This window comes from Myxocyprinus asiaticus, chromosome 26, assembly GCF_019703515.2.
Source record: "Myxocyprinus asiaticus isolate MX2 ecotype Aquarium Trade chromosome 26, UBuf_Myxa_2, whole genome shotgun sequence".
NCBI classification, from domain to species: Eukaryota; Metazoa; Chordata; class Actinopteri; order Cypriniformes; family Catostomidae; genus Myxocyprinus; species Myxocyprinus asiaticus.
This window is the reverse complement of record NC_059369.1, coordinates 15,477,518-15,497,638: the sequence shown is the minus strand read 5'-3', so window position 1 is coordinate 15,497,638 and position 20,121 is coordinate 15,477,518. Positions and strand designations below refer to the sequence as shown.

Below are 20,121 nucleotides of genomic sequence, written 5' to 3'. Positions count from 1 at the left end.
AACAGCTGGAGTCAGATTAATGACGTTTATGCTGACTGTCTGTGATTTTTGGAGCTTCAAAAGTCAGATCACCATTCACTTGCATTTTAAGGACCTACTGAGCAAAGATATTTTTCTTCAAATGTGTCTATGGAAGAAAGAAAGTCATACACACCTGGGATAACATGAGGAAGAGTAAATAATTCATTCATTTTTGGGTGAACTATCCCTTTAAGACTATGATATGTCCTGTGACAGATGTGTTTGGCTCAACTATGCTTAGATTCAGAGAAAGCAGTGTAAAACTGCACCGACTACAAAATTTACACCAAAAAAGCCAAGCAAATTTAAAGCCATTTGTCTCAGTTTCAGTATAGTTACTATACGCATTTGCCTTTGTACTAGCATACTAGTACTCTTACTATATCTGTGGTGAGTAGTATTATAGTAATGTTCTGTATGCATGGAATACCTGGATTACCTACTACATTTGCCAATGTGCAGTAGTATGTACCTACTGCATGTACCTTGATGTGAAAAGACACGTGAGTGAAAATACATAAAGCACAGAATGGCAGAGACGCACGGACCTTTATTCTGACTGTTCCAGACACAGTGGCAGCGACTGAGAGCTTCAAATACACAAATTGTTCCTGGAACCATTGAGTGCAAGTAACATATTTGTTCAGGCTAGAACACAGTGAAATGTGCCTGATAGAGATTGTTCTGTGATAGAATGCTCTATGAACTTAAACATTTCAATAGTATCTCCTGAATTATGCTTCTCCTTAAAAAAAATATTTTTCTTCAATTGATTTTATAAAACAAATGTTTTCAACTTGTGCAATAGTGAAACGGTACGTGAGAATGATCCACTCAACGAAAACAGTTTTAATAAAAAAAAAAAGAAAAGAAAAAAAAATGTGAACAGAAAATCAAAAAATGGCATAAAACATCCTTGTCCACAACACATTTAGCACAGCTCATCACTATTATATATACACATACACAAACACTTATATACACACAATTCAATTCTTAAGATACATATTGTACAAATTTGCCTCTTTAGACTCCCACCTACTTCTGACGAAACCCTGATGGAAATAAAACCTGCTGTCTTCTATCATCATCTTCCTCAAACCAGAGTATGAGCATGTGTGCATGTTTGTGTGTGAGAGAGAGAAGCTTTAGGTGGAAGATGACGCTGTGTTTCTCAGGCGTGCTGTTGAAGGCATGAGCTCACATTCGAGACAGATGGGAATCTGCTGTAGTGGGAGTTTGGACAGCAACACATACTAATGGGGTTTGAAATCTAGAATGAGAGTAATCTGCCCCCTACAACCCTCAGATATACAGAGATCCATCGGCAGGCCCCACGTAGCCCACCGCGATCAGAAGAACATCGATGAGGGTCCAGATCCCCAGACCACCGAAGCTGAAGAGCTTCCCCAAACCTTCTCTCCACTGACCCAAATAGAATCGATCTGCTCCAAACCCACCCAGAGTGATGCTGTGAAAATACAGAGACGGAAACAACACATGACAATAAAACAACAGACATCTGTGCAAAGTACACAGTGATAGAGTATTCAATCAGCAGACATTTGCCCATATGGAGATTATCAGCCAGTAACTGTGCCCGTTTGTTGATCTGTTGATGAACAGATCTAATTGCCGACAGCCATGGCAATAGATAATGCACAATACTGTTTTTAAATATTAATATAAATACTCTCAATACAAACATTTTAATATTAGGTTAATATTGTCAGATTTAAATTATTGGCATTAGCCAATAACTGGGCATCCTTTGCTGATCGTTTCATTGTTACTTGTTTAAAAGAGAGTTCCAACAGATTATTAGTTTTCAAATATTTGAGGAAAAATTGTGTACATTTTTTCATTTAATTACTGGAATTTTATGTATGTTTCATTTGCATTCATTATATAAAATTTCAGGCTGTCGAGTTAACATGTTAATTTATTGTGATTTGTTTAAAAAAAGCATAAAAAACATTTAACCATGCCCCCCTGACCGTATATAAATTCTGTAATAAGTCAGCAGGGGGCAGTCAGTGCAACTCCAGCTGTACAGGCAATAAACCGACAGCTGTTCAAAGACAGCACAACAGAGCAGAGTACAGGGTTGTTTTGTTTTTGTTTTTTTAAGTTTCAAACTATATTTTACTTGACAGAGTGTCCTTTGGTTAGAGATGCTGAAAACCAGTAAAACGTGACAGAACCACAATGAAACGCTCCAAAAGCATCTGTCTGATGCATGTGTACATTTTTTGTATTGTCTTATCAATGCTTTACTCATCTGTCACAATAATTAAATATCTTTAAATTATATATACAATTGTTTTATTACATACTGAATTATCTTTATTTGGGGTCCTATTTTGGCAAATATTGATATATATGATTAATTTGAATTAATCTGTATATGATTAAATTAATTCAATAAAAAAAATTAATTATCGGTTTACAGCCTTTGTATTTTATAATTATATACTGTATGTTTGTGTTTTATATCAGCATTTTATCAGCCGCTCTTCTCTCCACACAACAGCACCGGTCAAACTCATATCGGTCAACCATACACTGACACTACTCTCATTTAAGATAACTTCTTTTTAGTTTACACAAACAAGTCTAAAATGAGTCACCTTAGAGCAAGAGCTGTGGACCATTTATATCCTCCTGTCCAGTTACAAAACAGACGCTTCTGAAACTTTCTTTTACCTGTGGAGACAACAGTACAGAGAACACACCTCTCATAATAATCATACAATTCAAACACACGATATCAGAAATGACACTGTTACAAAAAGGATTTTCTAGGCAGACACTTCAAGCAAATGTACCCAGACAGTGCACATGCTCCAGTACTTCACAGGTGGCATTATAGCGTCTGCGAGGACACGATACTGTCATACAGCTGTTAGAATTTGAGCAGCGATATTGCGACAGATCCAACTGCCAACAGAACTGGCAGTCCACCGTCAGGGTGAAATTCTGCTGTGGCTGATCCAACACATTCTAAACAGGAGAAACGGGATGGAGAGTTTTACAGAATGAGGTAAAGAAACCAAATCATTTAGATTTTTTTGACTACTGCAAACATTATATTTCAGGTCTTTATTTTTATTGTGAATATCTTCTAACATTAAGCAACATAAAATTAAAAAATAATTTTTCAATAATTTATTTCCAGTACTTGGAAATAAAACAATTAACTAAAATGAAAAGTAGGACATGTGATGACCAAAACGGGTTGGACTGAGTACTTTTGCAACACACAGTACTTTATAAACGCAGGGTGCACGCAGCATAAATAACATGTCAAAAGTCAAACTCGGCATGTTATAATTATCTCAACCCACATCAAAACATAATAAATATCTCAACTGAACTCTCACCACACAGTGAACGCCTGCTCTGGTTCTGCAGGTGAGATTTGCTGGTTGGCCGTAGCTACAGTTGTGGTAATATGTGCAGCTGATGCATTCTGCAGGAAGTTTGGTGCAGAGCCCACCACTCGGACACTTTGATGTGTAGTTATTGGTGACCACTGATGAAGCTAAACACAGACAAACAGCACACATTTTCATGCAAAAAAAATTATATTAAAATACCTAAACATAAATTGACTAATCTTCTAATGCTGATGATGATTTGATGTTGACTAGATTCAGATGCACTGAATTGCTAGAATATTCCATATAACACCTTGACTTTGTATTTGTCACGGACATTTATCAACACTTCTACATAGCTATAGCATGCTTTATTACTTTGCTTGCTGCTATGGCAACTTTTCATATATGCACTATTTATTTATATACTCATGTATACATTTATTTTATTTCATGGATCTCTGGAAAACTTGGTGGTGGTCAATGGTGAGGTCAAATATTCAGAATCAGAATGAGCTTTATTGCCAAGTGTTCTCACGTAAACAAGAAATTATTTTTGGTGATAGGAGAGACAAGTGCACACAGAACATTACAGTGAGACACAGAATATAAAACAAGGTAAGAGTATAATTAGACATACAAATAATAGGACATATAACATAGAATGGTGTATGTACATGTGCAAGTGGTAATACATGTGCAAGGTGGGGGTATGTACAGTTATTGAATTAAATATGAGTGAATTTACATATGTACATGACATATTTATACATTATTGCACTATGGGGGAGTCATGAAGGCAGTTTAATTGTTCATGTGGTAAATGGCCTGAGGGTAAAAACTGTTCTTGTGCCTGGATGTCCTGGCACTCAGTGCTCTGTAGTGCCAGCCAGAGGGCAACAGTTCAAAGAGGGAGTGGGCAGGGTGTGTGGGGTCCAGAGTGATTCTACCTACACGTTTCCTCAATCTGGAGACGTACAGGTCTTACAGGGTGGGCAGGGGGGCACCAATAATCCTCTCAGCAGTCCTGACTGTCCGTTGTAGTTTCCTTCTGTCTGATTTGGTGGCTGAACCAAAACAGACAGTTATAGGTGTACACATGACAGCCGAGTAGAATTGTGTAAGCAGCTCCTGTGGCAGGTTGAACTTCTTCAGCTGGTGAAGGAAGTACAACCTCTGCTGTGCCTTCTTCACAATGGAGTCTGTGTGTGTCACACTTCAGGTCCTGAATGACTCCACTGCTGCCACAGTAATGTTCAGGATGGTAAGGGGTGTGTGTGTGTTGGGGGGGGGGGGGGATTTCTCCTGAAGTCCACAATCATCTCCACTGTTTTGAGCATGTTGTTGTGACTGCACCAGACAGCCAGCTGTTCATCGTCCCATCTGTAGGCAGACTAGTCACTGTTGCAGATGAGGCTAATGACCATAGTGTCGTCTGCAAACTTCAGGAGTTTGACAGAGGGGTCCTTTGCTGTGCAGTCATTCGTGTACAGGGAGAAGAGCAGTGGAGAGAGAACACATCCCTGAAGAGCAGCAGTGCTAATAGTGAGGGTTCCGGATGTGAGTTTCCCCAGTCTCACTAGCTGCTGCCTGAAAGAAAAGCTGTCAGAAAGCTGTTGATCCACCGACGGATTGTGGTTGGCACGGAGAGCTGGGTCAGTTTGGTTGAGGAAGATCAGGCATGATGTTATTGAAGGCTGAACTGAAGTCCACAAATAGGATGCTTGCATAAGTCCCAGGTCTGTCGAGGTGTTGCAGGATATAATGCAGTCCCATACTGACAGCATCATCCACAGACCTGTTTGCTCTGTAAGCACACTGAAGGGGGTATAGCAGGTGTCCAGTGATGTACTTCAGGTAGGCCAAAACCAGTCTCTCAAAAGACTTCATGACCACAGACGTGAGAGCGACAGGTCTGTAGTCATTACGTGCTGTGATTTTTGAACGATGGTGGAATGTTTGAAGCAGCAGGGAACTTCACACTGCTCCAGTGATCTATTGAAGATCTGTGTGAAGATGGGGGCCAGTTGGTCAACACAGACTTTCAGACAGGCAGGTGAAACACCGTCTGGGCCTGAAGCTTTCCTAGTCTTCTGTTTCTTGAAGACCCGGCACACATCCTCCTCACAGACCATAAGTGTAGGTTGAGTAGCAGGATGGGGAGGAGGGGGGTAAGTGGGTGTGTGAAGTGAAGATCAGAGCAGAGGAGGGGTGTGAGACTGGACTTTTCAAACCTGCAGTAAAACACATTCAGGTCATCAGCCATTTGTTGATTCTCTACAGAGCGAGGGGGTGGTGTCTTGTACTTAGTGATGTCCTTCAGGCCTCTCCACACTGATGCAGGATTGTTGGCTGAAAACTGTTTTTTCAGCTATTCAGAGTAGCTTTTTTTTAGCCACTCTAATTTCCTTAGTCAGTGTGTTTCTGGCCTAGTTGTTAGGGCTGCTCAATTATGGCAAAAATCATAATCATGATTATTTTGGTCAATATTGAGATCATGATTATTTAACATGATTACTCATTGACTTTGGAAACAATGCATTTATTGAATTTTTTTTTTTTTTTTTTAAACAAATGTCTTTTTAACAGTGATTTTCCTTGAACTTGAAATGTAAACTGCACTGGGTAGGAGGAGGCTACTGTCATAGTTTCAAATAAAGCATTTACAGCAGGGGTGCTCACACTTCTATGGAATGAGATCTACTTTTTCATCATGTTATTGCAGCAAGATCTACCATGTACAACAAAGGCTATACATTATCACAATACCAAAATTTCAGTAGTCTGTAGTGAAATTTGTTGATTCTCAATACCAGCTTCAAAACCACAACAAATAATTACAATAACTAATTTGTTAATTACGGAAGAATGGTTTAAAGTTCTTAAGTAATTATTCAAGACTAGTAAACAGTCAGTAATAAAATAACAATAAAAAACAGCAATGAATAGAAAAAGATTAAAAATAATTGAACAAAAAAATACGAATTAAGAAAATGCATTTTTTTAACAGGTTTAAAAGTTTTTAACAGCAGTAGGCTATCAAGTAATCAAGTAAACATTCAGAATGAAATACAACATAAAACTACTACTGGTTTTCACTGTATAATAATACATTATTACTTTTTAAATCTACTAAAGTTACTCAGTCAAGAGCAGTGAGTGTTTTCTCGTTTTCTTATTATGATTGTATGATTATTATAATGACACACTAGACAGCAGCAGGTCTATTAGCTTACATTTACAAGTCCGACATTTTAACACAAATCCGCTTTTTTCTCTGTTGTTTATGTTCACTTTAGACATCACTCTCTGTGTTTACATGAATACTTCACCGAGACGGGCATTTTGGTGGAAGTTTGAAATGTATTTGATCGTTCAGGTGCGCATTAGCGCAAGCATTATCGGAACACATGCGCATATTCGATCCATCTTTCTTCATGATAAGATACACACAGTGAACATGACACATATATTATGATTCACTACATCGCGAGCCATCACGTTATAATCTAGCTGCAGCAAAAGCGCGAGTGATGAGCATCCCTGCGCCAGAGTGTTCATCAGCCGGGAGAAAATTCAGTCACTTCATGCAACTCATAGACGCGGCGCTGACCGCAAGGAGAAATGCCAGTTTCAGAGTTTATTTTCATAACACGCTTCCTTATTATTTGAACTTTAATAAAGGATACTTTAAAGATATGTGGCATAATAATAGTTTTATCTCAATTATCTTGTTTTAATAATTGTTAGAAGCCAAAATCGTAATTGAAAATAAAATTTTATTAATCGCCCAGCCCTACTGGTTATACAATATTTTATCTCCACTTCTGTAAGCATTCTCTTTGTCCTAGTTGGTGAGAGTGTGAATTTTTTTTTTTAATGAGACTTTATTTTAAATCCAAAGTGCTAAAAGTGGTCAAAGTTGAAGAAACACCCATATGAGGGTTTGAGCGTCACCTGATGCTGCTGTCAGGGCTATTGGACTGCTCATCACAGGGTTCTGCTGGGCTGTGTACATCGGTTCCTCACCCACATGAGGAGAACTCATATACCCTGAGATAAAGAGAAGCTTTAGATTGTTTGATTGATCTTTAAGTGAAGTCTTACTGTAAAATACATTCAAAAGCTGTTTGATGTACTGTGGTGATGGTACCAGTGTACAGTGATGACACTAGACGACAAATGTAGTTTTATGATACTATGGTACTAAGTGTTACAACACTTAAAAAAAGTACCACGTAAATACCATGGAATTAGTATCTGGTACCATTAATGTTCCATGATAGCACCACAGTAATGCTCTGAAGATATATTCATACATACTGGTACATTACAGGGTAATATATCATTTTTGATAGTGTCTGATGTCATAGAGAAGATTTTGGTTGCATGACTTATTTAAAGTCTCAGTTTAAAATTAAATAACATATACAGCGATACTGAATGACTACCATATTAATTTATCATTATACATATTAATATTCTACTTCAAATAAAACGACATAGGCACCAACAAACATGGACAAAAATAAAGCATGTTATCACCATGGTAATACAATAGTACATGTGCAAAAAACATGTTTTTACTATAGTACAAGTGTCACAACATGAGAAGTGAGTCTGCAAGTCTTACCGATCACACATTTAGAGTAAATATCCAACAGCAGCAGAGCTGTGAAGAGACACGTGCTCATGATGTTCCGACCGCGTTCAAAAACCCATTTCAATCCGCTCGCTACCATCCCGAACCACTGAACCTCCAAACAAACACTGATTCTGAATACGATGCTGCTAGGATGGCCTGAACCGCTTACGTAAAAGTCCCAACGGGTTAGATTTTTCAAAGTAAAAGTCAGACACTTCGATAGAGCTGCGAGGGTACAATTCACCAAAGGTTTTCTAGCAGGTCAGTCAACTGTCGGCAATCTTTGGAACACTCTCGGGAGGCTATTTCCAGTCATGCCAGTGCAGCTCCTATCTACTTAAATGGAGAAAGACTAAAATCTCAAAAACGGTTGCTCAAAATTACGATCAAAGAACATATTTCAAATCAGCAATACTGGAATCATGAATTGTTTTTCTTTGTATCATATTACGCTAAAAAACTCATTTTCTCTGGCTTGTATAGCTAATACGCATGCGCATCCTAGAGTTGATAGACAGGTGATTTTTGTATTTAAAAGGTGATTGGCTCTTTTAACTGTAAGGCGGGACTTTCTTTCTATATCCGTTGATCGTTGAACGCTAGCGTTGCTTGGTTGAGCGTTCCAATTGCTCACATTAATTTCAATAGAAGTGGCCCATCTCTGCTAAATACTCTCTGAATTCACTCTTCGCACTAGATAACTAATATTGTTATATTCATGCTGTTTAGCCAGGATAGATAACTAATATTGTTATATTCACTTGCTTCCCCAGTGAGCCTGGTTTCCCCCTTGGTAAAATTTTTTTCTCTCCATTAACTAACATCTTATAAAGTTTTGGGTTCATTGGCAGTCACCTTTGGCTTGCTCACTGGGGGCCTAAAGACACATTTTTAAGGAATACATTTTCAACGACGTTTTTCATTCAGACTGCTCAATGAGGAATTTAAGACTTTAAAGCATAATTTTCCGTAAAGCTGCTTTGAAACAATGTGTGTTGTGAAAAGTGCTATACAAATAAAATTACTTGACCAATGAGTGTTAAAAGTTTCTATGATAAAGGGAAAAATAAAAAAAGACAGAAGCTAAAAACATTCAGGCGATTCGGTGTCTTTATTGCAAACAGTCAGTACATACAGTCAACAAGATACTTTTGCTTTCTTAAACATCAACCCATCACATAATTTAACAGCCATTTCACAAAGGCTTTCTACTACGGAACATTCTCAAACATCACCACTTCTCAGTATTTCTCCTTCTTATTATACTTTATGCTTAATTTCTCATCTTCAACTTATTAAACTTCATCAAATTTTCTCTCAGAACAATAAAGACTCTCTGTTGGTGGTCCAGAACACCTCCTCTGCATTCTTGCACCTGGATTGTTTCAGGAGGTTCAGTCTGGCCATCACCTCCTGCACCATCAGCTCTCCGTGAACCTTGTTGTCTCGTGTGCGCACATTCACACTGTTTGTCAACCGCTCCTTCTCACCCACCACTGCAAACCAAAACAGAGACAAACACATTTGACTGGATGAGACAAACAGCAGCTGCTCCATCAGTGAATTACAGAGCAGTGTCAGTAAACTCAATAATTCATTGTGAACACTGATCATTTGAACAGTAACTCTCAACTGGTTTTGCTTCAGAACCCAGATTTTACACTGGACATTGTGTGATGAACCAACACAGTACAAAACATGTAACCCATTTTGTTGATGGTTTTAAGGGCATGTAACAACCTGTCCATCTGTCTGATTTTGGCTAGCTTCTACCATGTGACAGATGAATTTGTGCCAAGATGCCTTAGAGTTTGATTCTATTTATTTTGACATCCTAACTATGCATGATTGATGATACATTATTGTGGCTATATAGTTGCATTTTATTATTTGCATTTAGCATTGTTTTTGTCCCTGCTCTTCGCGACCCTATCAGAACAGTCTTGGGACCCATTTTCGGATTACGACGCTCCAGTTGAGAACCACTGACACCATCTTACCCAAGATAAAGTTGTACTGCGTCAGCTGCGCATTACGAATTTTCTTGTTCAGAAGGCAACCAGAATCCAGATCAGCATCGGCCATAAAACCAGCTTCAACAAACCGCTTACACACCTGCCGGAGGAAAACCAAAAACCATCTTACCCCTCTCTTTGATAACTGATGATACAGTGCATCACAGTACTATATGCTGTACCTGTTTGGCATATTCTTCTACAGATGGATTCACAGGCACCAACATCACCTGGCATGGAGACAACCACAGCGGCCTGAGAAGAGTTATAGAAACAGACTGAGTTGCCATTATTCCATATATTTAAAGTTTGATTTCAGTCAGGCTAAAACAATAATTAGTCTTTTTAAAATGTCAAATAAATGCTTTAGTCTGACAAAAATCGTACCAGTCCTTGAAGACCTAAAGCAAGACATTTTTCAAAATCTCTTAAGGGGTCATATCATGAAAAAAAGAAAGAGGGACATATTTTCTTCAATCTTTTGAGCTGAGAGTTTTATTGACTTTGAAAAGAGTAGAAATGTAAATTCAGTAATGTAACTGATACAGGTAGCTAATCACATTAAAGGGATAGTTCACCCAAAAACTATAATTTACTGACCCTCATGCCATCCCAGATGTGTATGACTTTCTTTCTTCTCAGAACACAAACAAAAGCTTTTAGAAGAATATCTCAGCTCTGTAGGTCCATGCAATGCAAGTGAATGGTGACCAAGACTTTGAAGCTCAAAAAGCACATAAAGGCAGCATTAAAGTAATCCATAAGAATCGGTGTTTAATCCATGTCTTCAGAAGCGATCCAATTGGTTTTGGGTGAGAACACACCAAAACTCTTTTTAACATAAATCATGACATCAGCAGTCTCCTTGGCTATTATGATTTCAAGCTTGTTTACACATTCTATTGCACCATCTAGCGTTCTGCGCATGCATGAAGTGTAATCGAGCTTGAAATCATGATCGTGCTTAGAGACTGCAATGGCAAGATGTACAGTGAAAAAGGAGTTAATTTTGGTCTGTCACTGATTAAACCACTGGATTCATATGGATTGCTTTTATGCTGCGTTAATGTGCTTTTTGGAGCTTAAGTTTTGGTCATTATTCACTTGCAGTGTATGAACCTACAGAGCTGAAATATTCTTCTAAAAATCTTTATTTGTGTTCTGCAGAAGAAAGTCAGTCATACACATCTGGGATGGCATGATGGTGAGAAATGAGAGAATTTTAATTTTTGGGTGAACTATCCCTTTAAACAGGTAACCAATCACATACTCTCTCTCAGTGTTGAGTGCATCAATAACATCGGAAAGACAGACTTAGGCATCTCATTCTCACCATTTCCCACCATAGTTCTCCGTGAGGATTGCGATCATTCTCTCCACCGATCCTAGAATAGCGCGATGAATGATCTGGCTGTGATGAATGATCTGGAATGAAATGGTCTGGCTTTATCATCGGCATCTTTCCTGCAATAGTTAAAACAGTTGAAACACCGAAAGCAAAACAGTTTCTTCGGTTGCACAGTTATCTAAGATGAACTCACCCCACGTATGTGAGATTGAAATGGATGGGCAGCTGGAAGTCCAGCTGAATAGTGGCACACTGGTGATATCGACCAATAGCATCTTTAATCCTAATGTCAATCTAAGATGGAAGAATTCAGAGAGAAGACATGGATTAGAAAGTCTTTTGTTCTTTTTACTGGAGGTGTAACAAACAGAACACAGTTCTCCATGTCAACAGTCTAATGGAGGTCTCACCTTTGGTCCATAAAAAGCCCCATCACCTGGATTGAGCTTCCATGGCTCTCCAAACTCATTCAGACTGTTTTCAAGTTGCTATGGAACCCAAAATGAAATACAAATACTGTTAAGGCTGTACACTGCATAAACCAGACACCATTGCAATCTCAAACACAACAGAAGCGTGATACAAACCTTCTCAGCCTGGTTCCACAATGTGATATCTCCAAGGAACTTCTCCGGGCGTGTGGACAGATGTAACTGGAAGGAGAATCCAAACACATCATAGACGCAGCGCAAGAAATCCAGACAGCCCTTCATCTCTGACTCGATCTGAGATAAAGTGAGAGAATAATTAGGTTTTGACTTTTAAATGACGCCACTAGCACTCTGTTGATGTTATCTTGTTAGCCATTAATCAATGTACACTTTAAATCCAAAGCAACACACTGTGAACTCTCTCAAAAAAGTTTCTACAAATTACAGGCAAAAAACTCTGTGCAGAAGACAATCACTGTGAGGTAAAGACAAGCAAAGGTTGCGAAGTCTTTCTTCAATAACAAACTTATGAAAATGGCAGGTCATACAGCCAAAGTCCACATAGCCCAAAGGTTTATGCACCAGTGGAAGCGTACTGTAACACTCCAGTGCCAAGATTTGAGCCCTCAAACTTTGGATTATGAGCCCTGATTCTTCACCACATCAAGCATGTTTTTATCACAAGAAGGATGTAATGTTTTCCAGATCACCAGATCCATAGTGCAGAATATATGAGCATCATCCTGCTGAAAGTGGTGTACTCTAGTGAGACCCGTCAGCGTTCCCGACAGCTCGTTACGATGAAGAACGCCAAAGTCAGCCAGTCTGAGAGGAAGTTCACGCCAGGAGCGCGGTCGATGACTGAACATCAGACTGATGGAGAAACAGAAGATAAGTAAATTATGACAGAATTCCAATGTTTGGATAAACTATTCCTTTAAACCCCCCTCATATGTGTCACATGTGTGCATTTACCAGTGTCCAGGGCAGTTCATGGGTTTCAAAGCAAACACGTCCTGCTCTACAGGGAATCAGAACATGTTTTCACTGTAGTGCTGCCAGTGACCTGATGTCTCCCACAGTTTACTGTTATAGATATTTGGAGAAGCAACTTCCTGAAAGCCACGTCTGCAGTATTCCTCCTGTACAGCAATACACACATACACATAATAAACATTGCTGTGTGAATCTCACATAAACATGCCCAGGTCACATTTCCCCTCAATAATCATAAGAAAAACCCATTTTGACAACCCATGACAATTATATTAAATGAGCAGTGTGAGCTCATGTTTTGACATTACCCTGATGAACTCTGTCAGGGTGTTGTAGATGTATGCTCCTCGTGGTAGAAAGAAGCAACTTCCTGGACTGAGATCGTGAAAGAAGAACAGTTCTTGATCCTAGAAATCACACACAGACAGAGAGAGAGAGAGAGAGAGAGAAAGTGATATGTGTCGCTCCACAGAGAGGTGATGTGACACATCATATGGTACAGCCATTATATTCAGTATAGAGGTTTTTAATGAGGTAAGAGCAACAAAGTAACAAGGGTTAAAATCGTTCGTTTCATGTCCAATTAGGTGGTTTCAGCTACATATCCTACTGAGACGGAACAGAATGGGACAGCCGCCACCAACTGCTCCTTACAGGAGCAAGAGAAAGATCCGTTCGCTGTCATTAAAGCTGTGTTACACTGCAGACACAGTCACAGAACAAATGTACATATTATGTTATATTATAACATATTATAAATGAAGCCCATTATCAAATCAGTTGAATTATTGAAAAAACCCATTGCCACCTATTTTAGTTGATAAACAGCGCAAACCAGCATAACGCAATATATTCCCCCATCTATTTCTGGTATGGCTCTTTGAAGTTTTGTTAATGTGAAAATAATAATAATAATTCACTATTTGGAAAGAAAGTGGTGAAGTGATATTGAACTGTAATGCGGTCATCAATCCTGGAACAACTTCATAGCCGTGCAGAAATTCCACAATGAGGTGTTTTTTTTACAGTAATGACTTTGATGCTCTCAATAGTTTTACTATTAAGTGAATTGCGCAGCAGTTGAGATCCTGTCCGTTCATCTGACATCAATAAGTCAGCTTGAATAACGTCACCCAGTGTTTACACTTTCAAATACCTTTCCAATTTTTCGGTGGTCTCTATTTTTGGCCTCCTCTTGAAAGTGCTCCCACTCCTTCATCATTTTACTGTCAGGAAAAGAGATTCCATAAATCCGCTGGAGAGTTTCCATGTCAGAACGACCTTCCCAGTATGTAGATGAATTCTGAAAAACAACCAGACAATTTTTCTTAAAATTAATGGAATCGTATTTTTTCCCCCTTGAGGTTCACTTATAATGTTAGTAATTCAGTTTTATATGACCATTTTCCAACATTTGTCTTCTTACCATTAAACAAATAAGAATGAAAGATTATCCATCCTAGTTTCTCTTTATTACCTCACCGTGACTAGGTGGGTCAAGTTTCTGAAAGTTTTGAATTTTTAGTATTACAGTATGTTTTCATAGTATAATGCAGGTGTTTGTTGCCTAGCACCCCCAAATATAGTGCTCCCCTTTGAGGGACCTCTGTTCCTAAAATATATCTTTTTATTTTTTATAAATATTTTGTTCCAAAAATATTTATTTTGTAATAAGTCTATAGTGTATTTCCCCTCTGTTTTTACTGCTCTGTCTTATTTTCACTATTAATATTGTACTGTATATGTATAGCACTTTTACAATAAATATTATTCCAAAGCAGCTTTACTCAGAATATGGCCTTACAAACCCCAGTGACAGCTAAAGTTTAAAACAATTTTTTATAACAAATATATATGCAGATTTTTTATTATTATTTCTTACTAGGGATGTAAATAGAATAAAATAATCGTGATTAATCTCGATTAAATAAAAAATATTCAATAAAAAATATTGAATTAACTGTTTTCCAATCAGTCTTTAGAAAGCAGAACAAAACAGTAATCGTCAAATTCGGTAATGTCACTCCCTAGTACCCTCTTGCAGCCATGGGTGGCGTTAGGGCTGGGCTACCTGGGCTTAAAGGGTTAGTTCGCCTAAAAATGAAAATCCTCTCATGATTTACTTATCTTTAAGCCATTCCAGATGTGTATGACTTTCCTTCTTCAGCAGAACCGAAGTGAAGATTTTTATAAGCCTATTTCAGCTCTGTTTGTTCATACAATGCAAGTAAACGGGTGATATCAGGCTGCTGGCGATTTGACGGTCCAAAAGGTATATTTAGGCAGCATAAAAGTAATCCACATGACTCCAGTCGATCAGTTAATGTCTTCTGAAGCAAACTGATAGGATGGTGTAAGAAACAAATTAATAATTAAAATATTTTTAACTTTACATCATTGCTTCCACCCAGCGCTGTATTGCTGTTTGAAATGAACTAACTCTCGCATGACATTCGTTCCTCTGATGTAAACAAAGCGCGTGCTTCCGACTTCTCGCGTGAACGCGCTTACGTCACTGATGCGTTGACTGCTGGCAGGAAGTGATTTTTTAAAGTTCAAGTTTTAATTATCGATTTATTTTTTACACCAACCTATCAATTTGCTTCAGAAACATTAATTGATCGACTGGAGTCATGTGGATTACTTTTATGCTGCCTAAATATGCCTTTTGGACCGTCAAATAGCCAGCAGACTAATGGCACCCATTTACTTGCATTGTATGGACATACAGAGCTGAAATGGGCTTATAAAAATCTTCACTTCGGTTCTGCTGAAGGAAAGTCATACACATCTGTAATGGCTTAAAGGTAAGTAAATCATGAGAGGATTTTCAGTTTTGGGTAAACTAAAACTATAAGCCATGAATATTTTCCATAAAGCTCCGAATGTTTTTAACATTTTGTAGTGATGTAAGAACCAGTGCTTCAGTTAAGTTGATACTAAAACGTATTATATTTTAACAGTATATTTTAATATTAAATAATATATGTAAATTAATGGTACCTGTCTTTCTACAGTATCAATAACCCCTGGTATAATGAACTATTCCATGTACTATTTTCTAATATTCTATTCTATGTTCTATGTTGACTATGTGGTCTTAAATATGATCTTATTTCTATAGTCCAATGACATCATATGACAGTAACAAACAAAAAGTGCTGAATACTGGGAGCATGAATGTGTTCTGGTTACCTTATAGATCTTCAGCGCTTTGATTTTGCCCGTGTGTCGTACATGCGGCCCTCGGCAGAGGTCAATCAAAGGGCCACACCTTCCAGAGGAAAAGTGGATTCATGAGAGGAAAGAAGTTTAACAGCAGCTGCTTCAGCTTTTCTCTGTCCCAGTGTGCTACCTGTACACAGTAGTGGCGGCCGTGGAAACCTTCTCATTCAGGATGTGACACTTGAACTTGTTGTACTACAATAAACGAAAGAAAATGAAAAGATGTTTAACTCTAACTGTCCTTACAAAAGGGTAAAGTCATTATATCAGATATAATGCAATGGTAAACTGATATATACCATGGTATTGTAAGACACACCGTAGTCCTGAAAGGTACAACCATGGTACATGTCCAACATAACCACCATGATACTTTATGATATATAAATTATGCATATTTTTTGTGTGTGTGTGTGTGTGTGTGTGTGTGCGTGTGTGTGTGTGCGCCAAAGGATGAACTAATTGTTTAAGGTAAATTCCATCATTTAAATCTCTGGATGACAGATTCATCACCATAAACATCTCCAGCAGAGTATCTTTACTGATCTCTAGTCTGTCAAATGGCTGTTTGTCCTTCATGATTCCTTTACAGATGTTTTCCAGATCAGTAAACTCAGTGCTTGACACTCTTCTGTGAAGAACAACACAGACACACCACTGAACAATAACACACAGATGTGAAGCTAGCTACTATATTATTTTATATATTTTATTTTATTTATAAGGGACCATGTACAATATTAAACAAAACATAAGTGTTTATATTTGATGAATTGTACCAGATTTAGCCTAAGGCTAAATTTCATCTGCAGTCCCCATCTTCTTATCTTCAACTTACTTCTGTCCATCCAGGAACATGTCGTAGTAAAAGCCATTTTTGATGGGCGGCCCGTAGCAGAGGCAACCGCCATAGAAATGCTCCATAGCCTCTCCCAGTACATGAGCGCTGGAATGCCAGTACACCTGAGAAGGATAACAAGATCTGTTCAGACTGATCCATCCATCTCCAAATGTATTTGTCCATCCATCTGACAGACAGCACTGTCAGTGTGGATGCAGCATCACACAAAAGCAAAAGTGTTCAGTTACTGATGTCATTCTAGAAATACTACATTCACAGGTGTTTTTGTCACCCATGATTCATTTATTCCACATCTAAAAGAGTACCTATATGTACAATATAAAAGCTTTGGAGTCTTCCTCTTATAAGAGTGGACATTATTATAAAGTGATTTGACATTTCTTTAGATGTAAGACTTTAAGGATTTACTGCCCCTTTAAAAACGAAAACTTACGGCCTGTGCATCCTCATGATCGAATCGCAGCAGCTCCAGACTGCAGTCTGTCACCAGTGGTCTGTCCAGATCCCACAGCTCTCCATTCACACGTGCAATCACGCAGTTATCTGCAAGACCCTGACTGCAGCAACACAAACACATATTCACAATGCGTCCTGAAATTAACTGCTTTACTCTCAGCATTTACTGATTTATCTCAAGACAAAACATTGGCCTTGCTTGTAAGATTGTGAATTTTAAAAGCTACACGTAACTATTAACCCTTAAATGCATGGGTATTTCACCAAATATTATTACATACTCGGGTCTTAAGTGACTCGACACATATATCTATCACAAATGAATCAACAAAATGCTCAGATAGTGTCAAATTTTCAAAATATTTTCAAGAAAATTAAAAAATAATAGAAAATAATTTATTCTGATATATTTTGATGTTTTATTTTTCATATATCAAGGAGATGATGCAGCAAAAAAACAGGATTCATTACTTCCACACTGAAATTTCATGTCAAAGACATCTTGAGCAACACATAACACATAAGATACAGATATCACATTAGCTACACATACAGTATTTTCACAGGCACTTAGTCTAAATAAATGCACAACTTACATAATTTCAGTAGTTCACACAAATGACAATATCCATATCAAACTGTTCATGTGTTACACTTGCTATAGTTTACTTCCACATTGCTGCTTCACCAAATGTAAGTCAAGTCAATTACTGAAACAACAGTGCCACCTTGAGTAAGAAATAGCATGTATAATATATATGTGTACATGCATATGAGTGATTTACTGATAAATTATCACTGTCACACAGAAAATCAACTTGATATAGTAGTCATTTGTTTGAATATAATACTCATTTATCTTGTAATAAACAAATAAATAGATATCCTGTGACAGTAAACTTATTTAGATATGAAATAATCATAAAAATATTATTTATGTTATCACAAAAAAAGTAACACTATTACATATCGTGCGTCTTTAATGACCCTCTACACTTCTGGTAATTAAGCAGTTATAATTTTATTGTGTGTGCAATTTTTTTTTTTTTTTACTCTATTCAGAAGAGAAAAGTTGAGGAATGCTGGGCGTAACTCCAAAAAAATGGATGAGGTACAGGGTAAACTTTTGATCTTTATCAACAAATGGTAAGTTAAAGGAGGTGCTTAACCTCCTCATGAGGTCAAACTAAATATTGTGTGAGCTGTATTATTTTACAATCATTTTTTATGAAGTTTGAAATTTTTGTAACCATGTACACAAAACATAAAGTTGAATATGCTTAGATTTGTGTAGGTAAAATAAAGGAAAATGTTTAATCAATAAAAACCACACAATCAGGAATGGGTTGTAGACATTGTAAAGGGACAAAGCAGGGTGACATCTCACCTGATGTTACAGGCCAGCTGGTATGGGCTGCTCACCCAGGCTTTGGCCTGCACCGTCTGTCCATCAGGGAGCTGGACAGTAATAGGGTGACTGCTCATCGCCCGCTTGGCCAGGAGAGCATCATTCTCTTTCTTCAGCTGTTCATAAAGCTCCAGACGCTCTGAGATAAAACCAGGCCAGGGGTTCAACTGATGGAGAGCATAAGAAAGAGTGAAAATTTACAAAACTTCCCATGCATGCAGATCTGAGTGATTTGATCTAATATAGACTGATTTAGTCTGGGTAGACACAATATTGAATTTTTCGTGATTGAAAATAAGGCTGCAAGGGATAGACGTACAGTTAAATCTATGGATACAGTTAAACGGAAATGGTACATCTGTCCATTACAGCCTCATTTTCAATAGTGAAAAAATGATAAATGGCATCAACTCCACCTGACAAAGGTCATACATGTGGCACAGTGTGCATTTACTGCATTGGGAATTCTTTTGATGCAACCACACAGCAATCTATAACACAGACATAGAGTGTGTCTTGAGTGAAATATGACACAGAATCAAACTTCATGTTACATTCATTTCACCTGTGTCTTTACTTTCTTCTCCTTTTTGCTCTTCTCTTGATTTTCAGTCGTGGTGGGTCTTGATGGCATTGCATTCTGCTGTATGGAATAAAATAAAACATCTGAATACTGTGTAATAATGCTTTCTATTAATAAGCACATTCATGCACAAATTCCCCACAGTAAATGAAAAGTAAATGGAAATTCAGAGGACTATCCATCATACAATATTACACAGACAGATAGATAGATAGTCTGTCCTGGGATCAGGTGTTTTTATAATAACTGAATGTCACTGTCATAAATATGGCACTATCACTTTATGAATCACGCACCTTTGGACGGATCTTCTCCTTCTCCTTCTCATTCTTGTTCTGGTCCTGGCCTGTGTTCTGTGTTCTTTTCTGGCTCTGGCTCTGGCTCTGGTTCTGGTTCTGGTTCTGGTTCTGGTTCTGGTTCTGGTTCTGCTTCTGCTTCTGCTCCTGCTCCTGCTCCTGCTCCTGCTCCTGCTCCTCCAGCTCCTGCTCGGTTTGAAGGCTCCGGCGGAGGTGTAGCAGCCGGTACTTCAGCTTGTCGTTCTCGGTACGCAGCGCGTCCAAGTTCGGGCCGCTGGCCAGGGTGCTGACGTCGAAGCCGCCCGTCAGTCGCTCCTGCAAGCGGCTGATCTCACGACTAAACACCGCGATCTGCTCCTCCTGAGCAGACAAACTTGCAGCCATGCGCTCCGCCATCTTTAAACCCCCACAGCTGAGCGGTTCTGATCCATTTAGTCCTAAATATCTATGTCCTA

The 20,121-nt window shown here is 38.2% G+C and overlaps 2 protein-coding genes across 2 annotated transcripts; both read right to left on the bottom strand.

Moving 5' to 3' along the window:
* Positions 1–550: 550 nt before the first annotated feature.
* On the bottom strand, positions 551–8,257 carry LOC127417211 (TM2 domain-containing protein 3-like). Its single transcript, XM_051657063.1, has 6 exons — positions 8,035–8,257; positions 7,359–7,454; positions 3,405–3,565; positions 2,850–3,024; positions 2,652–2,727; positions 551–1,492 (listed from the first exon to the last, which is right to left on the bottom strand). The coding sequence occupies exons 1-6, from the start codon at positions 8,141–8,143 to the stop codon at positions 1,327–1,329; spliced, it is 783 nt and encodes a 260-aa protein (XP_051513023.1). The 5' UTR covers positions 8,144–8,257; the 3' UTR covers positions 551–1,326.
* Positions 8,258–9,159: 902 nt separating this feature from the next.
* LOC127417200 (threonine--tRNA ligase 1, cytoplasmic-like) lies at positions 9,160–19,784 on the bottom strand. The gene is given in 20 exon segments (XM_051657041.1): positions 9,160–9,542; positions 10,047–10,161; positions 10,244–10,316; positions 11,395–11,492; positions 11,495–11,525; positions 11,603–11,703; positions 11,820–11,897; positions 11,997–12,134; positions 12,551–12,713; positions 12,816–12,982; positions 13,145–13,243; positions 13,993–14,139; positions 16,032–16,110; positions 16,192–16,256; positions 16,575–16,689; positions 16,900–17,024; positions 17,357–17,480; positions 18,767–18,954; positions 19,353–19,430; positions 19,667–19,784. Coding segments are annotated over 19 exon segments (2,154 nt in total). The 5' UTR covers positions 19,422–19,430; positions 19,667–19,784; the 3' UTR covers positions 9,160–9,363.
* Positions 19,785–20,121: the final 337 nt, after the last annotated feature.